This window comes from Bactrocera dorsalis, chromosome 3 (genome assembly GCF_023373825.1).
Source record: "Bactrocera dorsalis isolate Fly_Bdor chromosome 3, ASM2337382v1, whole genome shotgun sequence".
Lineage (NCBI taxonomy): Eukaryota > Metazoa > Arthropoda > Insecta > Diptera > Tephritidae > Bactrocera > Bactrocera dorsalis.
The window spans coordinates 42,818,925-42,842,246 of record NC_064305.1 but is presented as its reverse complement, the minus strand read 5'-3'; the positions used below and the strand labels follow the sequence as shown (position 1 = coordinate 42,842,246).

The window sequence follows — 23,322 nt, the reverse complement described above, 5'->3', positions numbered from 1 at the left end:
TCGCTAAAGACAATACTTTTTCACAAACTAACTACTAAAGATAACAGAAAGATTGATAAAATCTACATTTAAAAAACTAACTGACATTTACTTCTTTAGGACTCTTACCTTACTGGACACAACTGCAACAGTTGGACACCTACGAATATGACAGTCCGCTCGTGACGATCAAACAATGACTAGGAAAGATTACAACAAGGGACGAATAAAATTATTCACACTATCGACTTGGACGACTATGACGAAAAAATTACCAACGACGTCAGACTTACTATATACCCCGAAGTTATTAAAACAAATATTTCATTTCCACAATTAAAACATCAACTTTCCGGAAGATGGATGTAGCTTATTAAGCCAAACTGCGAACAAAAAATGCAAGCATTCAAAAGAGATTCAATCAAATGGATAAGATCTGCTTGAAAAATGGTTAGGCAGGAAATCCCGATGCCACTGACTGGCGACCAATACTTTTCACAACACATGAAACTGACTGAAAAACAGTAACGTACAGTACACCACAAGCCAATACCTTTATTCAAAGACAAAATAATCCATCCCTTATCTGCATTCTGCATTTCGACCTCGAATCGTAAAATTTTTTCAGTGTTAGCAAATTTGGTATTCTAGCGTTTTCGATTAGTTCGATCAAATCTTTTGTATAATTTCCGAGTTTTTATGTATTCTACATTACGATTAGTAGTTCCGTTTTTGTAAGTTGAACTGTTTGTTGGCGTAGAGCGGTCATATTTTGGTTTTAGTGTACTTTTAAAATATAAACAATGTAAGATAAAATTTGTTGTTTGATTCGTTTAAAAGTCACCAAACATGATTTTATTGAAGTTTTTTGTGCTTTATATATATATATGCTTGATATATTTGTAGGTCAAAAACAAACAACACCACAGAAACAGTAAATGAAAAATTGGCTGATATAATGGCAAACTCAAAGAGATTGATTGCGCAGGGCTTCCAACAGCGGACCGAAGGTAAGAACGTGAAGGAGTTTTGGTAGGAGATTGCAAATAGAACCTAAATGCACTTGGTCCACCTTCAAAAGACTCCAGTACATGGAGAAAGGTATTGTACTACTGAAAATACATTTTTTAAATACTTCAAACGTTTTGTTACAGGTGTGGATTGACTGGAAGAGCTATATAAAACGCAAGCTGTCTGCAAATAAAAAGGAATAATGAGCACTGGTGGAGGTCAATGTCGGTTGCAACCTATAAGCCCACTTGAGGAGAAGGTTATAGCTTTGACAGGGTTGGAAACTTGTACAAGTGGAATAAGAGGTGCGCGGGCTTATGGCGATAGTGCGCAGGTACAAGACGTTGCCCAAACTTCCGAAATGGACATTTCCGCATGTTCGGAGGATCGAAATGAAATTCCTTCATGCAGCAGAGTTAGCAGCCAGCGCAGAGAAAGAAGAACTGATAAGGAGAGCGCTTCTTCCTTACTAAAAGAACAAATAGCTCTCCAAAAAGAATTCTACGAGGACACCAAAAACCATAATGAAGCTGCAGTTAATAAAATGGAAGAAGTGGTGACATATTTACGTCGCATGAATCGTTCTTTAGAATGTATGGCGGACACCGCAGTGAAGCAACTACAAGAACAGAAACGACACAATAAAATGAAAGGAAGAATTGCTAAGGGAAAAAGTGGAAATAAAGATGCGGATGCTAAAGTTAGATCCAAATTATAAATCTGATTCGGAGTAATTTAGTAAATAACCTAAATTTTGTACCTGAACTTTTTTTTTAGTTTTTTGTTATAATTATCTTAAGAAAGAAGCTGTGAAACTGAACTGCTGTGAATGAACTGAATTCAATTTATTATCTTTAAGTAACAATTTGTGAAATGCACTGAATGCAAATTATTTTTTAATATACGAATAGTACATATGTATACATACAATTTTGAAGTTAATAAAGATGTTTTTATTATTGTACTCGTTTTCTCAAATTTATTAAAAAGTAGCGAGTATGTTGTCTCGAATACGATTTGCTATGGAAGTATAATCGGGGTCACTGCTTTGCTCTTCTTCCTCCTCCTCCTGACGGCTTTCAAAATTAAATTCATTTGCGTTCAAATCTCCCACTTTGTAGTAAATGCAAATGTTGTGGAGAGCACAGGCAACGTTTATTATTTGACTGACTTTGTGTGGTGAGTAATGTAGTTCTCGAGCACCCGACAAGCATCGGAAAACGGTTCTTCAATACCCCAATCGTCCGCTCTACTATATTCCTTGTTGTGGAGTGCCGCATGTTGTAATTACTTTGCGGGCTGCTTCGACTTACAGATCGATATGGAGTCATTAGCCAAGGCTGCAATGGATACCCCGCATCACCTGTTGATAAAGCGAATAACTATTCAAAACTTACTTTAACAAACGTATATAAATAAATACCTAACAGCCATGCGTTTTCTTTCACCTTCCCGATATCGCCGTTCCATATGCGATCTCAGCTTGCTTAAGCCCCATACCTGCGAGTCGTGATTGCACCCAGGATACCTGGCATCAATGCTTTTTATACGCATTCTGTTATCGCACACCTGAAAAGCAAAATTAAATTGATAAAATGAATTTGAATTATGGCATTGATGCGATGAACATTATTCTCACCACCATAGCATTGATGCTATAAAAACCTTTTCTATTATAATATAGAAACCCCTCTTCAGATGGCTTCACTATTTTTATGTGCGTACCATCAACACACATAATGACTCCTGGAAAACTAGCCTTCGCATAAAACTCTTGCTTCGCTTGTATTTTTTCCTCTTCACTCTGGTCAAATTTGATCCACTCAGGGCAAAGCTTTCGTTGCATGACTTCGAGAAAATGAGACAGTGACTTTGACACAGTTGACTGACCCATTCCGACATTATAATCAGTACCAACTCCATGTTGGTAACTGCCTTCCGCAAAAAATCTTAAAGCAGCCACTACACGATTAAGCGGAGATAACGACGTCAAAGTACTTTGTTGAGTTTCTTCCGCAAAAGTATCTAGGACATACTTGAATGCGTCCTTATTAAGTCTAAAAATCAATGAATTAAGATTTATCACTTTCAAACTCAATTTCTTACAATTCGTCACTCATTTGAAATGGATCACACATATCCCGCAATCTTCTCCTTTCAACTTTCGCGTCAGCATTCTCGGATGTGTTGCCGTCCTCCTCAAGAAATATCGCCGCGGCTATCGATTCCATTACGCAATTATATATTTAATTTATTTTATTTAAACACCAATAGTTTTTCCACAAATTTGTATCTGTTTGCTTTATTATGTTTCAATTTCACACATTCCAAGGCAAACAGCTGATTTCGAAAAGGTTATCGCTCTTCCTCTTTTTCTTTCGATTCCACCGTAACTCGGAATACCTACTTTCGATTCAGACGGAGCGTAGAGCGGGAACGTAATCGAGATGCAGAATAGGGCTGAATAAAATATTAGATAGGTGTAACATGATTGTGGATGAAATAAGTAAGAATAATAAAGAATTATTCGCACAAACATTATATAATAGGTTAGGTATCGTAAAAGACGAAATTGCAAAAATTATAATGGCAACCCAATTAGCAAAACAAGGAATCGTTCATTCTCAAATTCTAAATAAAGAAGATATCGCAAATATTCTTACTCAAACTGAGACATTACCTTTTAAAAATGAACTGCAAGCACTCAAATATGCAGAACCTTCTATGATTATTAAAGACTCACTTCTTTTATTTGTAATTTCACTTCCAAAAACCGAAGATACCCTTTACAATAATATTATCATACGTTCGACTGTGAAACACCTTAAACGAGTATACTTAGAATTCACCAATCTTTTCATAACCCAAAACGGCAAATATGGCATACTTGGAAATTGCATTGAAGTAGATGATACTACTATATGCAAGAGAAACCAACTTAAAAAACTAAACAAAACCCATTACATTTCACAGATCCTTAGCGGAGAAAAAGCGCTTTGCGATTACCAATATGTAAACCAAGCTATAATTGAATTAATTAGTGAAGGAACAATATTTCTTTTAAATTGTATTGGAAATATTACTTATAATAATACATCTTTTAAACTAAATGGTACTTTTCTCATAAACTTCTTTAACGAAACTATAACTTTGAATAACGTTAGTTATACAAACTGGCAAACAAGTTCTTACCAAATCTTACAATACTTCAGAATAACGGAGTAATTAATTATTTGGTGGCAACCATTAACTTTTATACCCCCAAGTGCTCCTCATATGGGCGGTTTATAGGAATAAAAAGCTTCAAATCCCATTTCAAACGGGTAGCTGGAAATTATAAATTCAATTACGAAGAGTTCACGACGTTAATAAATCGAATTGAAGCCGTTCTCAATTCACGGCCACTCACAGTACTATCGCAAGACCCCTCAGATTTCACCGCCTTAACTCCAGGGCATTTTCTAAAAGGAGCACCCATCCTGGCCATTCCTGAGCCAGGCGTGCAGTCGCTATCCCTATTAAATCAATGGGAGCGAATTAAAATTCTCCATCATGATTTCAGCCGCCGATGGAAGGAGGAATACATAAAGGATCTCCACAAAAGATACCACTGGAAGACTCCTGAGCAAGCGCCTAAACTTGGAGACGTGTCCTCATTCACGATGATTGTCTACCCCCTACCGAGTGGCGGCTTGGCCGCATAGAAAAGCTGCATTACGGCTCCGACTGTCACATACGGGTCGTGGATCTCCGTACGTAAAACGGAACACTAACCAGACCGCTCGTGAAGCTGTGCTTTTTACCGACCACAGACGACCGCGAATCCGAACACGGAAAAAGCCAAACCGATAATATCGCGATATAACAAAATCACTCAATTTAACAATAATACGAGAAATACGCCAATATCGGCCGTCAAAAATAACCAACCGTCAAAAACAACAAAGAAAACTAACAAAAAAAATGGTCGATCAATACGACGACCCATTCATGCCACATATCGTGGTACGATTGCCCATATCAATTTATATGACAGATATGTATAATTAACAATCTTCTCTACACAGATCATCATGGATGTAGATACACCAGTCGCAACCCCGCCAACCGCTCGGGCTGCCAATGCGCCACGCACCGGGCCTACACCAGCGCCCCGAACTGTGGCTGCAACAACACCGGCAACTACAACGGCAACAACGCCGTCACCTGTACTGGCAACCGCGCCTGCAGCGGTACTTACACCCTCACCACGTGGCACCCGTCGGATAAGGTGCCCCATCTGTCGACGCCCTCATCGTCTCCACCATTGTGGAAGATTTAGGGGTATGCGGCCTTTGCAACGGCAGCAAGTTGCTCAGGCTCACGGGCATTGCCTCAACTGCCTGTCGCACACTCATGCTACTTCAGAGTGTGAGTCACGGGGGCTGTGCCAAATGTGTCACCGGACGCATCATACGCTGCTACATCGCAACTCGTCACGCGAGGCGCACCGGCCACCCACCCATCGCGGCCCCATATCCCGACTTCCACCCGCCGATAGTGTCATACACCAGCGGAGTGGAACCTCGTTGCGGCCTCGACAGACTGGACCACCACCTCGTCGATCCACGGGTCTGAGCAGCGTTGTGGCAACGCTGCAACAGCTGCAACTCCTTCTAGGCTAAACAGTCGCCTAGGGGGGCCGGGATGGCTAAATGAGCACCTGACCCCCCTCTTAATATAATACATCTACACCCCACACATACACACCATACTCAACACGTCATCATTTCATCACACACACACCAATTCAACACGTAACTTTTCATCCCACACACACCAACTCAACGCATCATCATCTACACCACAAACGAGGACACCAAACACAATGGACAAGACACTGACGGACGGCGCCGAGCCTTTCTTACTCGATCCGTGCGCCTACACGTTCCATCGCTTAAACCGTGTCAAGGTGAGTGCCGGTAATTTGTGAGTTTTACATACTTTTCTACTGATATAATCGCACTTTCTCTGTATTTAAATTCATTACGTTGTATCCTAACAAAATATCGTTTGCTTTTTAATACAGTTTGAATATGGAGTTAAAGTTATTTTTCTACTATTTAATATAAAATAACTGGCATTTTATATAGTTGAATTTTAAAAATTTAAATGGAAATATTTCTAAACCCAAAGTCAGCGGCAACTACTTATATTTAAAATAAAACAACAATATACATATAAAAAAATATACTGGCAACTGGTTAACTTGCAAATATCGTTAAAAAAATTCCTCATATTTTGGTGAAAGTTAAAATGAACTTTTATCTAACCGTTTATAAGTTATCATCGGTAAATTGGTGAAATTAAATCTGATTTCAAAACTATAAATACTTATCAATTTTAAGTCATAGTAGTTTTATTAATATTAAAAAGTATATACATAAATTAATTATGATCTTTATCCCGCCCAATATCTACCCAAGTTATTATTTGATGACCATCTTTATCTAAATCATCAAATTGCAGGTACTGTACACTATCTACTTCGGCAACATCTTCTGTGTGCTGAGCAATTAATTGCAGTGCTTTGTCATCACTTGAATTTGAATCTTGTGAATTTGAGTTCGCGGGAACGTCGTTAGTTTCATTACACAAGTCAACAAGGCTAATTTCTCTTTTTGAATTTAGCGGCCTTTTGTCACTAATATGTGGTTGGTTAATAATAATGGTGTCGTTCGTATGTTGAGCAAGTTTCATATGTGCCAATAATAATGGTTTGCGCATAAAGCCGGCACCACATTTCAGACATTCGTATGGCTTTTTTGTACTATGTACGTAACGATGAGCATTGCGATTGGCGCAACTGTTAAATTCTTTACCGCATATTTCACAAGTATATGGTTTAGTATTGCCGTGTATAAGCATATGCTTTTTCTTATGTTCAGGATAAACAAATGAAGAACCGCATATTTCGCATTCGTGAGGACGCACACCTGTGTGTACTGCATTGATATGATATTGCAACAAACGGCGTCTTTTAAACGAACGGTCGCACTGATCGCACCGGTGTAATTTCTCATTTAAATGTGTGGACTTTCGGTGCGTCATCAAGTTGGAACGCTGAGCGAATGCAGCATCGCACATATCACATTTATAAGGTTTCTCTCCCGTATGTATACGTTCATGATCTTTAATTTCAGCACGACGTGCGAAAGATTTTCCACAAGTTCGACATATGAATGGTCGCTGACCGGTATGCACAATCTTATGAACGTCTAAATTGTGTTGGGTGCTAAAGGTCTTTGAACAAATATCACATATAAATGACTTTTCTCCCATGTGAAGCTTCTTATGATGAGTGAAGGTTTGTTGGTTAAGAAATGCTTTGTTACATTTATCACATTTATATGGGCGTACGCGTTCACTATGAATTTTCATATGCCCTTGCAATGTATATTTTGATGCGAAGTCCTTGGAGCATTTCGTGCATTTGTATGGACGACTGCCGGTATGCATATTCATGTGATCAAGCAACATTCTTCGGCAACTGTATCTCTTCTGACATTCTGAGCATTCGTATTGTAAGGAAACGTTACTGTGCGTTCGTTTGTGTACACGCAACAATTGATTATCACTAAAAACTTCTTGACATTCTTCACATTGATATTCTGAATTTTCAACTTGTTTAGTGCTAGATAAATTTGAATGCATACTTTCTATATGCTCTTTTATGCTTTCAATAGAAAGAAAACCAGCAGAACAAATCTCACAAGAATAAAAACTTAAACCATGGTTTTTGAGCATATGCTCTGCAAATGCTTCTGGTGCCATTGTCTTTTGTTCCTCGCACAATAAGCAAAAATATAGGTTATTCACTTGTTCGAAAACCATTTTAATTTGCGCATTCGCTGTCACAACATTCACATCTTCAGGGTTGTCAGTTGTAATTGCACAATTTATAGTGGAAGCTATGTGAAAAAAATTATCTGATTAAATAAATTTCATGAAACGAAAAATACATTTATTAAAAACTATAAATTGGAATATTTCACTAGTTATCCCTGCGCCTGATCCGTGCACCATCTTAATTTAAGAATTCAACATACTATAATGAAATTCCTATTTGAATACTCTGCTATGTCAGAAATTGTGGTGTGTGTGGTGTTGTGGAATCAGAATTGAAACCTATCAAAAAAGAAGTAGGTGTCATGAATTCAGATATTATTGGTTTGATCAGAAACAAAACAAGAAGATAGTCGCTCACAGATTTGAATTGTAAGTTATTTTATTATTAAGAATTTATTTATCTCTATTTGGGAAAACATAAGTATTAAACACGAAATGTCTTAATTATTGAGTTTTTGGAAAAAATCCGGATATTTAAAGATATTAGATTTACAAAACGTAATTTAACACCCAAATGCGTCTTTATTCATTCGATAAATGTTATCTCTTAAAATCTTCCTTTAAATCGGAACTAATTAAAAACTTTAATAGGATTGCTTCCAAATGTATTAATTTGCAAGTTTCATCACATTAGTAAACAGCTGATTCGAATATTGGTTTTGCGTATGTTCGAAAAAACGAAAATCCAAACAGATTCTGTGACACCATTGAAAATCAGAATTGGTTTGCAATTCTGACAGCTAAGCAATTCTAATTCCACAACAACCCTGAATAAGACGGCCATGCCTTTCTAAATTATATACGATCTGTCCCAAAATTTTTTTCAAAGTTAAGTAGAAATGTTAAGCGAGAATTAAACAACATCAGTATGACCTTAGATTAAACTAATTCTTATTTTTTTCTACTAATTACATTATTCGCTACTTCGATCCCGATGTTCTATCGATATAATAACGCACATAATATTTTTATTTTTCAATGAAAATAAAGATCCTACCAACAAGAACGACGTGATATTAAAATGAAATAAAGCACTTAAACTTAGTCAAAAAGGGTTTTGTCTTTTTCTAGAGGTGATAATTAAATCGCATGATCCCTTTCTTGAAATCAACGAAAAGCTAAACTTTACAGGCAATGTGTCCATGTTTAAATGTAAAATATGAGGCTGTCCACTAGGGTGATTCAAAATTTTTTTTTTTTTTTCGTTTGGTACTCGGAAAAATAGGTTCATATGACTTTTTAATGATTTTTTTCATTGAGTTATAAAATTCATTAGAAATAAAAAATGTTTCCAAAAATAATCAAACTTTAACTGTTAATATCTTTTAAACGGTTGGGTTTACGAAAAAATCATAGGAGACCATTTTGTAGAGCATTCAATTTCCTACAAAATCTAAGGAACAACATCTTTTTTCAAGTAGTTGGAAGCGAGATATAACTTTTTCTATCTGATAATAAGAAAAAATAGAAAACTGTATGTATGTATATAGGAGGACCTTCCCGTTACAATTAGGAACTCATATTTGGATAGGCTTTCTTAGAGGTGTCTAGGCACCTATTTTTCCGAGTACCAAACGAAAAAAAAATTGTTGTTTTTGAATCACCCTACTGTCCACCGTCTTGTTGGAAATAGAGATTTCATAAAATTCCGGGAAAAGGTCAGGTCAAGTTATAACGTCGCTAAAAAATAAGACGAGCTGATGCCATCATACCTTAATCCGCGCCAAACGGTCAAATTCTGAAGATGCATTTGCGTTTCCTGAACCAGACAGGAACTTGACTCACTCCAATAGCCACAATTTTATTTGTTGACGAATCCATAAAGCCAGAAATAGGCTTCACCTGAGAAAATCGTGTTTTGAGCGAAGAACTCTTACAGTAGCCACCGGAAAACGTGAATTTGAATAACAATTTTGAACAATTTCCAAGTCTGGTACCAAAGTGAAACGTAAAATGATGAAATAGTAAGTCTTACTTTACTGAACATGGCCGCCACGAGGGAATCACGTCATTCCTATTGGTAGATTCCAAGTGATTCTAACAAAATTTTGATAATATATATCTAATTTTTGTAGCTGCACTTTATATTTAAAACGGACGGCTAAAAAATGGTAGATGGAATTGGTGCTGATCTGGTCTACACAATCAGCAGGGTGCAGAGATTATATTGAAGAAAAACAGTGACAGTCAAGCACCACTTCAGAGAATCTCGGTACTGAAGTGTATAAATCGCTATTATCAGCAAACGCCTGGACTTCGCCATACAAAGTTGTTTCTGAGAGTATACCACACAAAAAGTTCATCAAACTACTTTTTCCCCCAAATGACAAACTTAGACAACTAGAGACGATGTCCCCGGGCTAATGTAGGCTAAGGTGTCGTCTGCACAAATTGCGTATCTGTTGTACAGTTGTCAGTTCTTCGACTTTGCGGCCTTGGCATGTCTTTCACAAATGATAATACTAAGAAAGATATGATTCAATACATACAAGTATAATTTTATACCTACAACTGTTATAATTTTCATCTGGATCACATATTGAGGGTTCTTGGTCTACGGAATGTATTAAGGGTTCAGAGATTCTGGAGTCGGCATTTTGCATATGGAAAATCATCAAATCTGAAAAACCAAAAAGAATATATTAATAAATTATGCGCGCAATTTATCATTACAAAAAAATATACTTTACAATATTTTTTGTATGTATTATACCATACAAATATAGCGATATTTGGTCAACTTTTTAGAACTGAACCTAAAAGTCATACTTATTTTTACATATTAGAAAGAGATTGCAAGAAGGCAGGGAAATACATTAAGAGGTAAAACGTCAGCCAGAGGATCGGATAGCCAGCAATTTTATATTTATATATTAAGGTTTGAAAAAGAAAGAAAATTAGTATTTGTAATACATATATGGCAGTTGGGGTAGTATTGACCCAATTTTATCTATTAATAATTACATTACATACTACCTCTGCGAATGGTAGGCACCTCGCCGTGGTGCAGGGGCTTAGGGGCAAGGCATACTCGGCGCCCCCAATTGTGCGTGGTTGGTGCTGATAAGCACTGAAGGAGGAGGCGCTGAAGAGGTGGGCAACGCCCCCTCCCAGAAGCTGGTCAACCCTGACCGCAAGGCGGAGCGATAGCAGGGCACTGCCCGCGGACACGTATGCCCAAGCCGTAAAGCGTAAGAGCGGCCAGATCACGCCGCAGGAGCCCCCCAGTTCCAATTACATACTACCTGTGCGAATGGTAGGCACCTTGCCGCGGTGCAGGGGCTTAGGAGCAAGGCATACTCGGCGCCCCCAATTGTGCGTGGTTGGTGCTGATAAGCACTGAAGGAGGGGCGCAGAAGAGGTGGGCAGCGCCCCCTCCCAGAAGCTGGCCAACCCTGACCGCAAGGCGGAGCGATAGCAGGGCACTGCCCGCGGACACGTATGCCCAAGCCGCAAAGCGTAAGAGCGGCCAGATCACGCCCGCAGGAGCCTCCCAGTTCCAAAAGGTTGGGGGGCATCAATCCAAAGGCAGCCGTAGGCCAAAAATCTGGACCGGCTCCCCAGCGGGGCGGCGCAGATATGCGGACGCTGTTAAAGGCATATGCATGGCTGTACTGCCTCTTAACTACCCGTCGGAGTCGTTGAAACCGGAGGAGCTCACCGTGCTCCAGGACCTCCTCATGGAGGAGGTGTTCAGAGGGGAGGACTACGCGGCGTCCTTCCTGAGAGTGGAGTTCAAAGGAGATATGCTGCAGGAGTTCTGAATGGATGAGGCGTCCACCGACTGGCTGAGGGAGTACGCTCCAAAGCTGGGAGGCTGGAAGGGCCCTGTCCTTTGCGCGAAGAGGGCGGAAGATTTGCCAATCATGCACAGCATGACAATGCTCCTCCCTCGGTGCGGGGACAAACCAGAACCGGGGACTCAGCATCTCGTCATGGCGCGTCGTCAGCAGCAAAATGGAGTGAAATCAGAGATATGAAAAGATGGAGATTGTACTTATACATAGACGACGAGTCGTACAAGTACGTCCGGGCAGCGAGCTTTCGCCTGTACTACAGGTTATGGGCAGGCAGTGCCAGCAGCGACCACCGACGTCCCCGAAGTCGGCCACTGCGGTCAGACAACAGAGCTACCCTGCACGCAGGAGCTGCTCGACGGGTTAGGAGACCCAATATATGGCAGTACGATTGACGGCGGGGAAGAGGATCTGCCCTTCCTCGAGCTCATACTATAATGTCCGTCAATATGGAAATTGCCCAAGTGAACCTGCATCACGCGGCGGCAGCCTCAGCTGCCATAACAAGCGGGTTCACAGCGGAGAAACTGGGCATACTGCTGATCCAAGAGCCTTGGGTCCACAGAGGAGAGATCAAAGGCCTCAAGACGGAGACAAACAAGGTAATCTGGGATCTTTCTAGCGAGAGACCTAGGACTTGTATAGTTGTCAGGAATAACATTGATTTCTTCTGTATTTCAGAATTCCTGACGTAGGATTTGGTGGCGGTGCAGGCCAGGGACTTCGACGGGTATGGGGACGACATCGTGATCATAGCTAAAGGTAAATTTGAGGACACTTTCTGTGACCTGGTGCAACGAGATCTAAACTTGGCAAAGGAGTGGTGCAGGGGAGTTGAATTGAATATCAACCCCTCAAAGACGACCGTCGTCCCGTTTACGAGGTGCAGGTCCCTACCCGGCCTCAGGAATCTCACACTTGGGAGTAGAGAGATCGAGATACTTAACTAGCAAGGTCAAATATCTTTGTTTTACGTTGGATTCTACTTTGCGGTGGAAGCAGTATGTGAACCAGACCTTAGTCAAGGCAGCAAAGGCATTAATGGTGTGCAATCGGCTGGCGGGAAAATCCTGGGGCTGCAAGCCAAGGATCGTTAGGTGGTTGTACACCATGCGACCGATAGTCACATACGGGGCGGTGTCCTGGGCCTCTATAGCGTCGCAGGCTTCGGTGAGAACCCAATTATCGAAGCTTCAGCGGCTAGCATGTGTCTGCATGACGGGCGCTATGCGAACCTGCCCAACGACAGCGCTGGAGGTCCTGCTGGAACCTACACCGCTTCACATAGTGATCGGTCAAGTAGCCAAGCGCTCACTTCTGCAAATAACGGTAGTGGGATGTGGTAAAGGCCAGATAATCTTGTCCCAGAGGATGGAGATGATAAATGTCAATATTCCAATTGCCCTCCTCCCGAAGGACAGGATTACCAAAACAATCAACTTCACGAAGAAATTAAAGGTTACCCTCGGCAGCAGGAATGAGTGGAACGACTCCACTCTTGAGCTAATGCTGAGGGATAGCACACTGAAGTGGTACACCGACGGCTCGAAAACGTCGGAAGGAATTGGTGCAGGGATCGCAGGTCCACGCACCAAGCTCACCATACCGATGGGTAGCTTTCCGAGCATCTTTCAGACCGAAGTCTTGGCCATAAGTCGGTGTATAGAGATAAACCTCCATCGCAACTATCGCAATGAGCGAATAATCATACTCAGCGATAGCCAAGCGGCACTAAAAGCGATCTCCTCGTACGAGATCAAATCGCTACTAGTGTAGGAGTGTAGAGAACGGCTGAACAGCCTAGCTGAAAGGAACCAGGTGCACCTACTCTGGGTGCCTGGTCATAGAGGTATAGAAAGAGTGGGCAGGGAAAGGCATTGGCAACGGGTGCATGGTATGCGACATGTCAAATTGCTAATTGGGGGGTACAACCAGAACAGGTTTAAATCAATAACTAACCTCCCAAGGGATAAACTCAGGCTTCTGGTCGCATTCTACACCGGCCACTGCAAGTTGAAAAGGCACTTATTTAACATGGAATAGCCTCTTGCGCTAACTGCCGGTTTTGCGACAGGGAGCCTGAAACCCTGGAGCACCTGCTAATCGACTGCATCGCAGTCTGCAGACGCAGGTCGAAGGCCCTGGAATCCATGTTTCCGGATAGGGATCACATCGCCTCACTAGCACCCAGCAGGATATTAGACTTTATCAATATGTTGGGGCTAAGTGAGTCCCTGTGTGTTAGTAGAGGGCACAATAGACCTAAGGTCGCGGTGGATTCCTCAATTATTTATCTATCTATCTACATACTAAAAAATGTTACATGTGTTTCATTAAGATGGCACATACAATCACCAATCAAATGAAGTAAAGTCAGGCGGATGTTCGAAAATCCTGATATTAGTTATATGGGGGCTTGGTCAAGTTTTCGACCAATTTTATTCATTTTAGGTACAAAGATATGAGTAAAACACGCTCTGTAATTTTCGTTGAGATAACTAAAATATTGGCTAATATATGCAGTATAAACCTACCCGGAAGTTCAAAAATCTTTATATCAGGCATATGGGGGCTCAATGAAGTATTAAGTATTTTGGTTGGATTAGAGCAACTTTTGGTTTAAAGGAATTATTAGTGGCAAATTGTAGATTAACTACTCCTTGATTTGTGTACTGGATAGTGAAAGAATCAAATGGGATTTAAAATGTGGGAAGTAGGTGTGGTTATTGTCCGATTTCGCCTATTTTCGTGCTTTCCGAGCTATGCAATTTTACCAAAAATTGGGCGATGCAATGCCCATCGTTCAATTTTCACACCGGCTCCTATAAAGCCCTCTCATACCATCTCGAAACTAAAATTTAATGTCGCTGACGTATTTAGTTATTGATTTATTAAGCTTTTAGTAGTTTTTAATAGTTATATGGAGTGTGAGCGGAGTTACTTTCGATTACATCCATTTTCACACTATCGGTAAGAGTTCTTATAATACAACATTTGCGCTAGTGGTTTATTAGACGGCGCGGCAACGACCACTTTTTCGTGCCCAAGTGCACTTATTACTTCGATCCAATGTGCTAATTTAGAGTTTCATATCTAAATTTAGTGATTAGTTAAGGCACTTTATAGGTTCTCGGTTAGTGGCGTTTTGTAGGCGTGGCAATGGTCCAATTATGGCCATCTACGAACTCATACTTTTTTAATAAGGAGCGCGCATACCAAGCTTCAGCAAGATATCTCAATTTTTACTCACTTGAAATTTACCACACTGCGCTCAGTCAGGATATCAATTTTGTTTAACGAAAATATTCTGCTTTCAACAATAGTGACATTGGTGGATGTCGCAAAATATAGTACTCGACATGTCTCTTAAAACTTCAGCTGGCTGAATTTGCCGGCAGAGATTAGAGCATTAATTCAGTGTAAAAAACATGTAAGAAAAATGTGGCAAATCAGTAGAAACCCAAATGCCAAAACTGTTTAAATTATAGAAATAATGAAGACCGTAACATACGGAATACTTCAATATATCGGCCTAAAAAGAGAAATGTACCTATTAAAGACTCTATTAACGTTTGTTGTAGAACAGGCAAAAGTAAAGCAAATGCTTATGGTAAATAGTAGGACTCTTTAAATTAATCGAATAACCTGAAAACCTATTATTCAAATATCAAATCAATCAAATATTAAATTTTGCTTTTAAATTTGTGAAATGCTAATTGTGCACGTATATACTGCAAAGTTTCTATAAACTTATAATATATACTTAGAAAAAAATTGTAGAAGTTGAACGCTTATTATTCGAATAGTCGACAACGAATGGTTAACCGGATAGTCGAAAATTATTATTCGAATAATTCCTTACCCAGTTAATCTGGTTAACGACTAGTTGATACCAAGAGCTCCAGTAAATAGCTCGAAGAAACGTTCACTACTTTTTTGTAGTGGTAACAACAATGATGCGGAAATATTAGAATTTTTTTTTAAGTACCATGCCAAATGTATTTACCAATGAAACATATTTTGCCCGCGGAAATACGTGAAGTAATTAAATCTCCAGGATATGACAAAGTTGAAGCCAACGTAGCTAGATGCTTATCTAAAAAAAAACTAAATATGTCTCTTACACTTATCTATCTATATCTATAATTCTATAATAAGACTAAATAATTTCTTAAACTCAGTGGAAGTGTGCTGAAGTTGTGATAGTACCGAAACCAGATAAAGTTGAGAACGAAATCACTTCATATAGATAAATTAGTTTGTTGTCTCTATTCTCCAAAATATTCCAAAAATAGGAAATAAATATTAGAAAAGAATAAGGAGATTCCTGAACATTAATTGGGGTTTCGCCGATATCACGGCAGTTAATTACATTGCTGACTTTTTAAAAGCTAAGGAATACTGAATCCATAATCTGCACCAACTACCTCCTCAACATCGCATATAAGGTTCTATCAATCGTGTTGTGTGAAGATTAAAACCAACCGTCAACACACTGATTGAACCTTATCAGTGCGGCTTCAGATATGGCTAATCAACAACTGATCAGATATTCACCATGCACCAAATGTTGGAAAAGATCCCAACCAAGGAGCTGCCTTTTTGCCGCTATGTCAGAATTTAGTATCTCTGCAAAACTAATAATACAATCTTCGACAAGTGTGCAACCGCTGGTGTACGCCGATGACATCGATATTAGTGATTATAACAACCGCGCCGTTAGTTCTGCTTTTTCAAGGTTGGACAAAGATACGAAACAAATGGGTCTGGTAGTGAACAAGGGCAAGACGAAATATCTCCCGTCATCAAATAAACACTCGTCGTGACATGACTCCCACGTCACTGTTGACAGTCCAAATCGTAGATAATTTCGTCTTTTTGGAATCAGTATTAACACCAACAACGTCAGCCACGAAATCCAACGCAGAATAACTCTTGCCAACAGCAGCTACTTCGGATTGAGTAGGTAATTGAGAAGTAAAGTCCTTTCTCGACGAACAAAGATCAAACTCTATAAGTCATTCACTATTCCCGTTCTGCATTATGGTACAGAGGCATAGACGATGACAACGAATTTTCGAGAGAAAGGTTCTGCGGAGGATTTGTGATCCTTTGCTCATTGGCATCGGCGAATACCGCAGTCAATGGAACGATGAGCTTTACGAGATACATGTACGACGACATTGACATAGTTTAGTGAATGAAGAGACAGCGGCTTTGATGGCCATGTCGCCGTATGGACTAAAACATTCCAGCTCTGAGAGTACTCGACACAGTATCTGCCGTGGAAAAGGAAAACCTTCACTCCGTTAGAAAGACCAGGTAAAGAATTTCCAATTGGAGCTAAATAGCGAAAAGAAAGAACGACTGGCGCGTTGCTGTAAACTCAGTTATAACCGCGAAAGCAGTGTCTACGTCAATAAATAAAAGATGTTACTCATCTAATATAGCTTCATGTGAAAGATAGCAATGGATTTGATTTGCCCTAACCGTCAGAAACTGTGGTCTTTCTTGCCTATTTTCGCGGCAAATTTGCAAAAGTTTTAATTTTTTTTAATTCAATTTATCCTTTTTAAACAAAAATACTTATTTTTTGAGAATTTTTTATTGGAAGAAATGGAAACATGATAAAACTCTCCTAAATAAAAATTCTGAAATCTCTAGCGTTTTCAGGATATATCAAGGATGCAGCGTAAAAAATATACGTTTTTTTAATTATAAAAAAGTAATGAATTTCTCAATTATATGACCACAAGTGTACAAACGTGTATGAACAGAATTATATAATATATTCATATGAAGATTTGAATGAATCTTATGTGGATTATTTGGCTTTATTCCATAATTATCTCTGAGGATATAATAAGGATTGTTATTGTTTTCGTAACGGTTATATTATCCCCTTGGACATTGCTTCTTCGTTTTGCTGCAACCAGGCCGGTGTTGCCAACGTTTATTTGTCTTTGCCCTATGTGCTACCATTTAGTGACATGATGAGTTTGTTCGGCTCTGTACTTTGGCAGTTATCGCGGGATTAGGATCTTAGGATTATTGAGAGTCGTAATTTGAACGTAATAGACTGCAATGGTAAGGTCTACCTAGTATCTACTTCTTCGTCCATTCTGTTGTTGTTGTTGCAACGGGTACCTAATCCCCGTTAGGAAACGTGCTGTTTCGAAGGGGTATATATTGGATATGTCGGTGTGTATTCTGGATAAGTAGAAGTTAAGCCTACTACAATATCTAGAACGAAGCTGCGCCCAACAACTCGAGCTCTTCGTCTGCAATGGGTGGTGGTTTGGCTCCAAGTCTGCCACGGACTGAAAAGCAGTCGGTGAAGGTGTTGATGGCTCCACTGTGAATTGTGGTCAGTGCTTGTCGGAAGTTAGTTTCGACCGAAGTCTGGTCGGCGTATTGTTTGATGTCGACGACGTAGTTGAGGAATGACCTTTTGATGCTTCCTTGTTGTTCTAACGGATATCCAATCCCCGTTAGGATGATAAGAGTTATCTAGGTTGACGTCGACATCATCTAACGGGAGGCCTCATTTCGACGGGGTCGGACCAAAGGGAAAAGGGTGTTAGATGAGTGGGGTTGGCGGGGCATGTAAAGAGGTGGCCAGTGTCATTTGGAGACTCATTGCATGCAGGACATAGTTGGATATGTCGGGGTCTATTCTGGACAAGTAGGAGTTTAACCTGATGCAATCCAGAACGAAGTTGCTCTAGGGTCACCCGCGTTTCTCGCGGCAACTCGTTTTCTTCGTCTACGATGGGTGGTGTTTTGACTCCCATTCAATGGAAGGGAGTGGGTGAAGGTGTTGATAACTCCACTGTGAATGCCGGTCAGTACCTGTCGGAAGGCCGGTCGGTGTATTCCGCTGCAAGCAGGTGACTGCAGGGGTGAATTCTGTGAAAACATCCTAGCAGCAACTGCTTGGAGAGGAGTTCACCAGGTTCCTTAACTGGTAGCATAAGCGACTCATGTTCGATGGGAGACATCAAGAGGCATCCTTTCGTGGTCCGGAGACCAGTGTTCTGGCAGGTCTGCCTGCAGGCGACCATATTGGTGCGGCGTAATTGAGGCCGATTGCTTTGTAAGTTGCCAAAAACGTTTCTTTGTCTTTTCCCCATGTGCTGCCGGCTAGCGACTTGAGGATTTTGTTGCGTCTCTGCACCTTGGCGATAATCGCGGAGTGAAGAAGCATAGACTATCAACTATCTACCTTGAAGCCGTCTGTGCATTTGGTGGGGGAGAGTGTTAGGTTCCGTGAAGAGAAGAAACAAGAAAGGTAGGAGAGATAGCTGTTTAACTTTGAACACATCCCATCGATTCCATTGCCTGACGTCAACATCGTGCAATCATCAGCGTAAGAGGTTATGGAAACTCCCTCTGATTACTGTGGGAGTTTCTAGTTGTAGAAGTTAAACAGTAACGGGAAGAGGACACCACCCTGCGGAACCCCCTGTTTAATTCTTCTCAGTTTAGCGTTTTCTTGCCGAAATTGATAACCGCTCATATAGTGAGTGAAGGTTGCGGGTAGCAAGGTCTCAAGTGTCTGGGGAGAAGAGAGTTATCGCTCGATAGGACTCCCCTTTGTTGGCGGGTTTCCCAATTTTCAGTAGTGGGACCACTTTTCCGAGTTTCCACACATTGGTTGAGCACCTTGGTTGGGTAGCTTACTTCCGTCGAGCCTATATGCTTTAGCAAAAGTATGTTGATTCCATCAGGGCCAATGGATTTGGATGATTTCGCTTTGTTGATGACATTCTGAACCTCATCGGTGAAAGTAAATGGCGCGCAGTCGTTTGCCATTTTGCGCAGCCATCGGTTAACACATCGCTCGGTTTTGTCTATCGAAGGGTGCAAGTGAATTGCCGGCTAAAGTCGCTCGCACACTTCTTCGGCTCCGAAGAAGCATTGCCATTGAATTGAACTTTAATTCGGTCATCATGCCTGGCCGGGTTAGATAAAGCCTTGACAGTAGACCAAAGCATACTCACACTGGTGGAGAGGTTGCAGGTCTTCACGTGCTCTATATTTCGTCCGCTTATGTTGGTTTACCAATCGCCGAGTCTCTAAATTGATCCCTTATTCAGGGATCAACGGCATCGGCATGGCGTAAGGTGTCGTCTCGTTAGATAATACAGATGTTTAGGGTGGGAAATTAGGGCGGAGTTCCGCAATTTTTCCAGCCGGGAAGAAGCGAGGGGTAGTTGCTACGATCACCTTGCGGAAACGATGTTCGCCAAAGGATACGTCCACAGGAATGGGTAAAGCGTTGAAGGTGTTCTCTGTAAATTCTGTGAAGCCGACCCAGTTAGTTTTGTTAAAGTTAACGAAGCTACGGTTGTCCACAGGGACAAATGGGAGGTTTCTCGATCGAGATAATATTGGGTAGATGGTCTGATGCGAGAGTTACCATAGGTCGCCAGGTTATGCTATTTATCAGACCACCACTAGCAATCGTAATATCGGGCGAGCTATTACAGGTGCCCATAACTCTGGTGGGGGCTTCGTCATTTATTGTGCAGAATATCAAATCGTCAATCTGTACCGCCAGCTCCATCCCCGTACCATCGTTTGACAGGCAGGATTACCAAAGCACCTATCTATATTCGGATGATGTCCTGTAGAGCAACATGTAATTGGGGGGATGTATATATTAAATATTTCGATCTCGACATCACTTGACTGGATAGCTATACCCTGAAATTCTAGGGTAGTATCCCTGCGGTCGATGTCTTCATCGATTATTTGTGTTGTGCAATTTGAAGGCTAGGCCACCACCATTATATCGCTCGCGATCTTACGTAACTAAGACTGTTTAGCTTGGTTTCTTGGACCGCAGCTATCGATACGCGTTCCCGATTCATAAGTGCAACTATCTCCTCGATCTTACTCTGGAATCCGTTGCCGTTGAATGGAAGTACACGGGTTTGTCACGGGTATCCATGCGTGATCCTGAGGATGAAGGAGTGGCGTGTGCGTGGCTTCTCCCCGAGGAGCGGGATGAAGGTGGGAGCTATGTTGCCTGTTTGAGCTCCTCGGGGCCGTGGAGGTCCACTGTTGGCTACTCGGAGTGAGTGGCGACGCTGCGCGCGAACCATGTGCAGATTGCACAGCCGTAAAGACTAGTGTCGCAACTTGCGTTGGCAACTTTGATATTATATATATTAGATTTATAATATAAATTCCTCTCATCGCATAAACTGTACCAACTTGAGCTAGGTAAAATTCTGATATGGAATTCAGTACGAAAAATTAAAGTCACCTTAATCTTTCAGAATTTGAATTTTAGACCATTATCATGCTTACTTTCGTGTTGTTACTCCTTTCAATCGACATTTCATTAGACAAGGAAATAGCACACATTTAGTTATTTGTACAAATATTCACTATGATTTTCCGGTCGTGGAAAAATGACGATATTTTAACTGTGTTTAACTGTAGTTGACACATAAAATTAAAATATTTACAAAATCGCAACACTAACAAAGTATTTGGCAGTATTGTTCAAAAATGGGGTCGGCTTTGGTATACCGTCCCACGATTTCAGGGTTAAAAGTGGTATGGTTGGATAAAACCAGATTAAGAATAAATATAATTATTGCCGCCGCAAACTAATAGTTTTCGAGATATTTGCATTTAAATTTGAAAATATTGCAAATTTTATCTTGCAATTTCTCGATTTCTAGTAATTATTTATTTCATATTATGCACTTACACTTCACTACTTTGTTTCTACTTATTGCTTTTTCAGTAATTATTAAGTTATTTGCTTAAAAAAGCATTTTATATTTTACACAAATTTCATTTCATGCACAATAACAAAAGTATTCCGCCAATGCAGAAAGAAGTGCATTACATTTTCTGTAACGGGTATTGTTACAACTAAAGAATGTACCGTTTCTTTTTTCCCGTTTTGTAATAAGTTTCATATTTATTTCATTTGAATCCCGCGATTGGATACAGGCATAAATTCAGGATACAAATTTAAATAGCATAAAATTTAAAATATATATTGGGTTGTCAAAAAAGTCTTCCGATATTTTTATTATTGAATCAATTCGTGTGGCACTCATACATCAAGCTTCTTAGTGACTCCAAGCTTCTTCAAATGGTTTACAACGGTTTGATGTTTGATGTTTGGCGCATCTTCGACCACATCTACATCAGAACGAAAACGTTGAAAACATCGTTGTGCGGTGGAAATGGAAACTGTATCGGGTCCATAAACTGCACAAATTTTATTGGCGGCTTGAGATGCATTTTTGCCTTTATCGTAGTAAATAGTACTGTAAAATATGCCGTATTTTCTCTTTATTTTTCTCCATGTTTGCGACGCTATAACTCACGAACGACTTAAAAGAAATGACAATCAATCAAACACGTGTTAGCGCGTGAAATGAGCTTTCCAGAAAGGTATAGCATGACCCGATGCGACGAATAAAACTAGAACTACGCGCTTTCAGCGCCAACTAGCGAAAATACCGCAAGACTTTTTTGACAACCATATAAATATATAATAATAAAAAGTTAAGGGGTACTTTAATTACAATATACAATAAATAAAAATTTAAAGTATATAAAATTTAAAATATATATAAACATATTATTATTAAAAGTTGTATTTTAAAAAATGAGTGCAAATTAATCAAGTAAGTAATATAAGTTTAAAATTGATAAAAATATAACTTAAGGTATTTAAATAGATTGTGTCGGAGCGTCAACCAGGCGAGCTGTCATAAAACGAACCAATGTGCTTAAAGCGCCGGAAGTGAAGTCAATGTGGAATATTGGAAAAATAATCCAAACATTTGACTCTAAAGATAAATGTATTTCCTTTGCCGAAGAACAAGGTTTGAGCCGTACCCATAAAGTGCCAATGACGCTGTCATTAAATAAAAGTAGCACTGTTGAGGTGTTCCGATGCCGGAAAAGGGATTGTCGGAAGCGAACTGCGTTGGCAAGGTCGAGTGATAATGTATGCGTATGCATCTCATTGGTCACATGCGGAAGTGAGGAAAAACAGTTTTATCAGGGAACCAGTTTTATCTAACTGACTGGTATAATTACTGCCGCGAAGCCGTAGTATTATACCAGGTTGACCATCAGGTAGCGGTAGGTAAAATTGGTGGCCCTGGTAAAACTGTTCAAATAGATGAAAGCAAATTTGGGAAGAGAAAATACAACAAAGGTAATAATAAAAATATAATTTTTTTTATGTAATTTATATATCTTTTCTTACTTTCGGGCGGAGAGTCGAGGGCCACTGGGTTCTTGGGATGGTTGAGGATGGGAGTGACGACCTTACGCTGGAGGTATGTCCCGGCAATGTCAGGTCTGCTGAGGCGCTCATATAAATATGTACTGATTACTGGAAGGCATACGACTGTCTGGCTTGTCACGGGATTGAGCACCGACGGGTTAATCACAGCGACCCCGATAATCCGTTTGTTGCCGAGGACGGGACCCACACTCAACGCATCGAGTCCCAGTGGCGCGTAATTAAACGTTTTTTTATTAAGGACAATTATAATAATAGCGAAGATTTTTCCAATTTAATTTTTGAATATATTTGGAGAAAAAATATTGCAAATAATCATCATGATCCTTTTGTAAAATTAGTAGATGCAATTAAATA

General features: G+C 40.1%; 1 protein-coding gene and 1 long non-coding RNA gene across 5 annotated transcripts in view; both read right to left on the bottom strand.

Moving 5' to 3' along the window:
* Positions 1 to 1,965: 1,965 nt before the first annotated feature.
* LOC125777220 (uncharacterized) lies at positions 1,966 to 2,767 on the bottom strand. The gene is made up of 3 exons (XR_007422178.1): positions 2,630 to 2,767; positions 2,414 to 2,559; positions 1,966 to 2,353 (listed from the first exon to the last, which is right to left on the bottom strand). It is a non-coding gene; the product is annotated as an uncharacterized LOC125777220 (long non-coding RNA).
* Positions 2,768 to 6,363: 3,596 nt separating this feature from the next.
* The window catches only part of LOC105232865 (zinc finger protein ZFP2), a 29,915-nt gene continuing 12,956 nt past the window's right edge, over positions 6,364 to 23,322 (bottom strand). For 3 of the 4 annotated variants that reach the window (XM_049451256.1, XM_049451255.1, XM_049451257.1), the window contains 2 exons: positions 10,388 to 10,498; positions 6,364 to 7,958 (listed from right to left, as the gene is read on the bottom strand). In XM_049451256.1, the coding sequence (XP_049307213.1) occupies positions 6,418 to 7,958; positions 10,388 to 10,498 (1,652 nt within the window). In that variant the 3' untranslated portion in view covers positions 6,364 to 6,417. The remainder of the gene's footprint in view (positions 7,959 to 10,387; positions 10,499 to 23,322) is intronic. The other variant, XM_011214747.4, reaches the window with a different exon arrangement.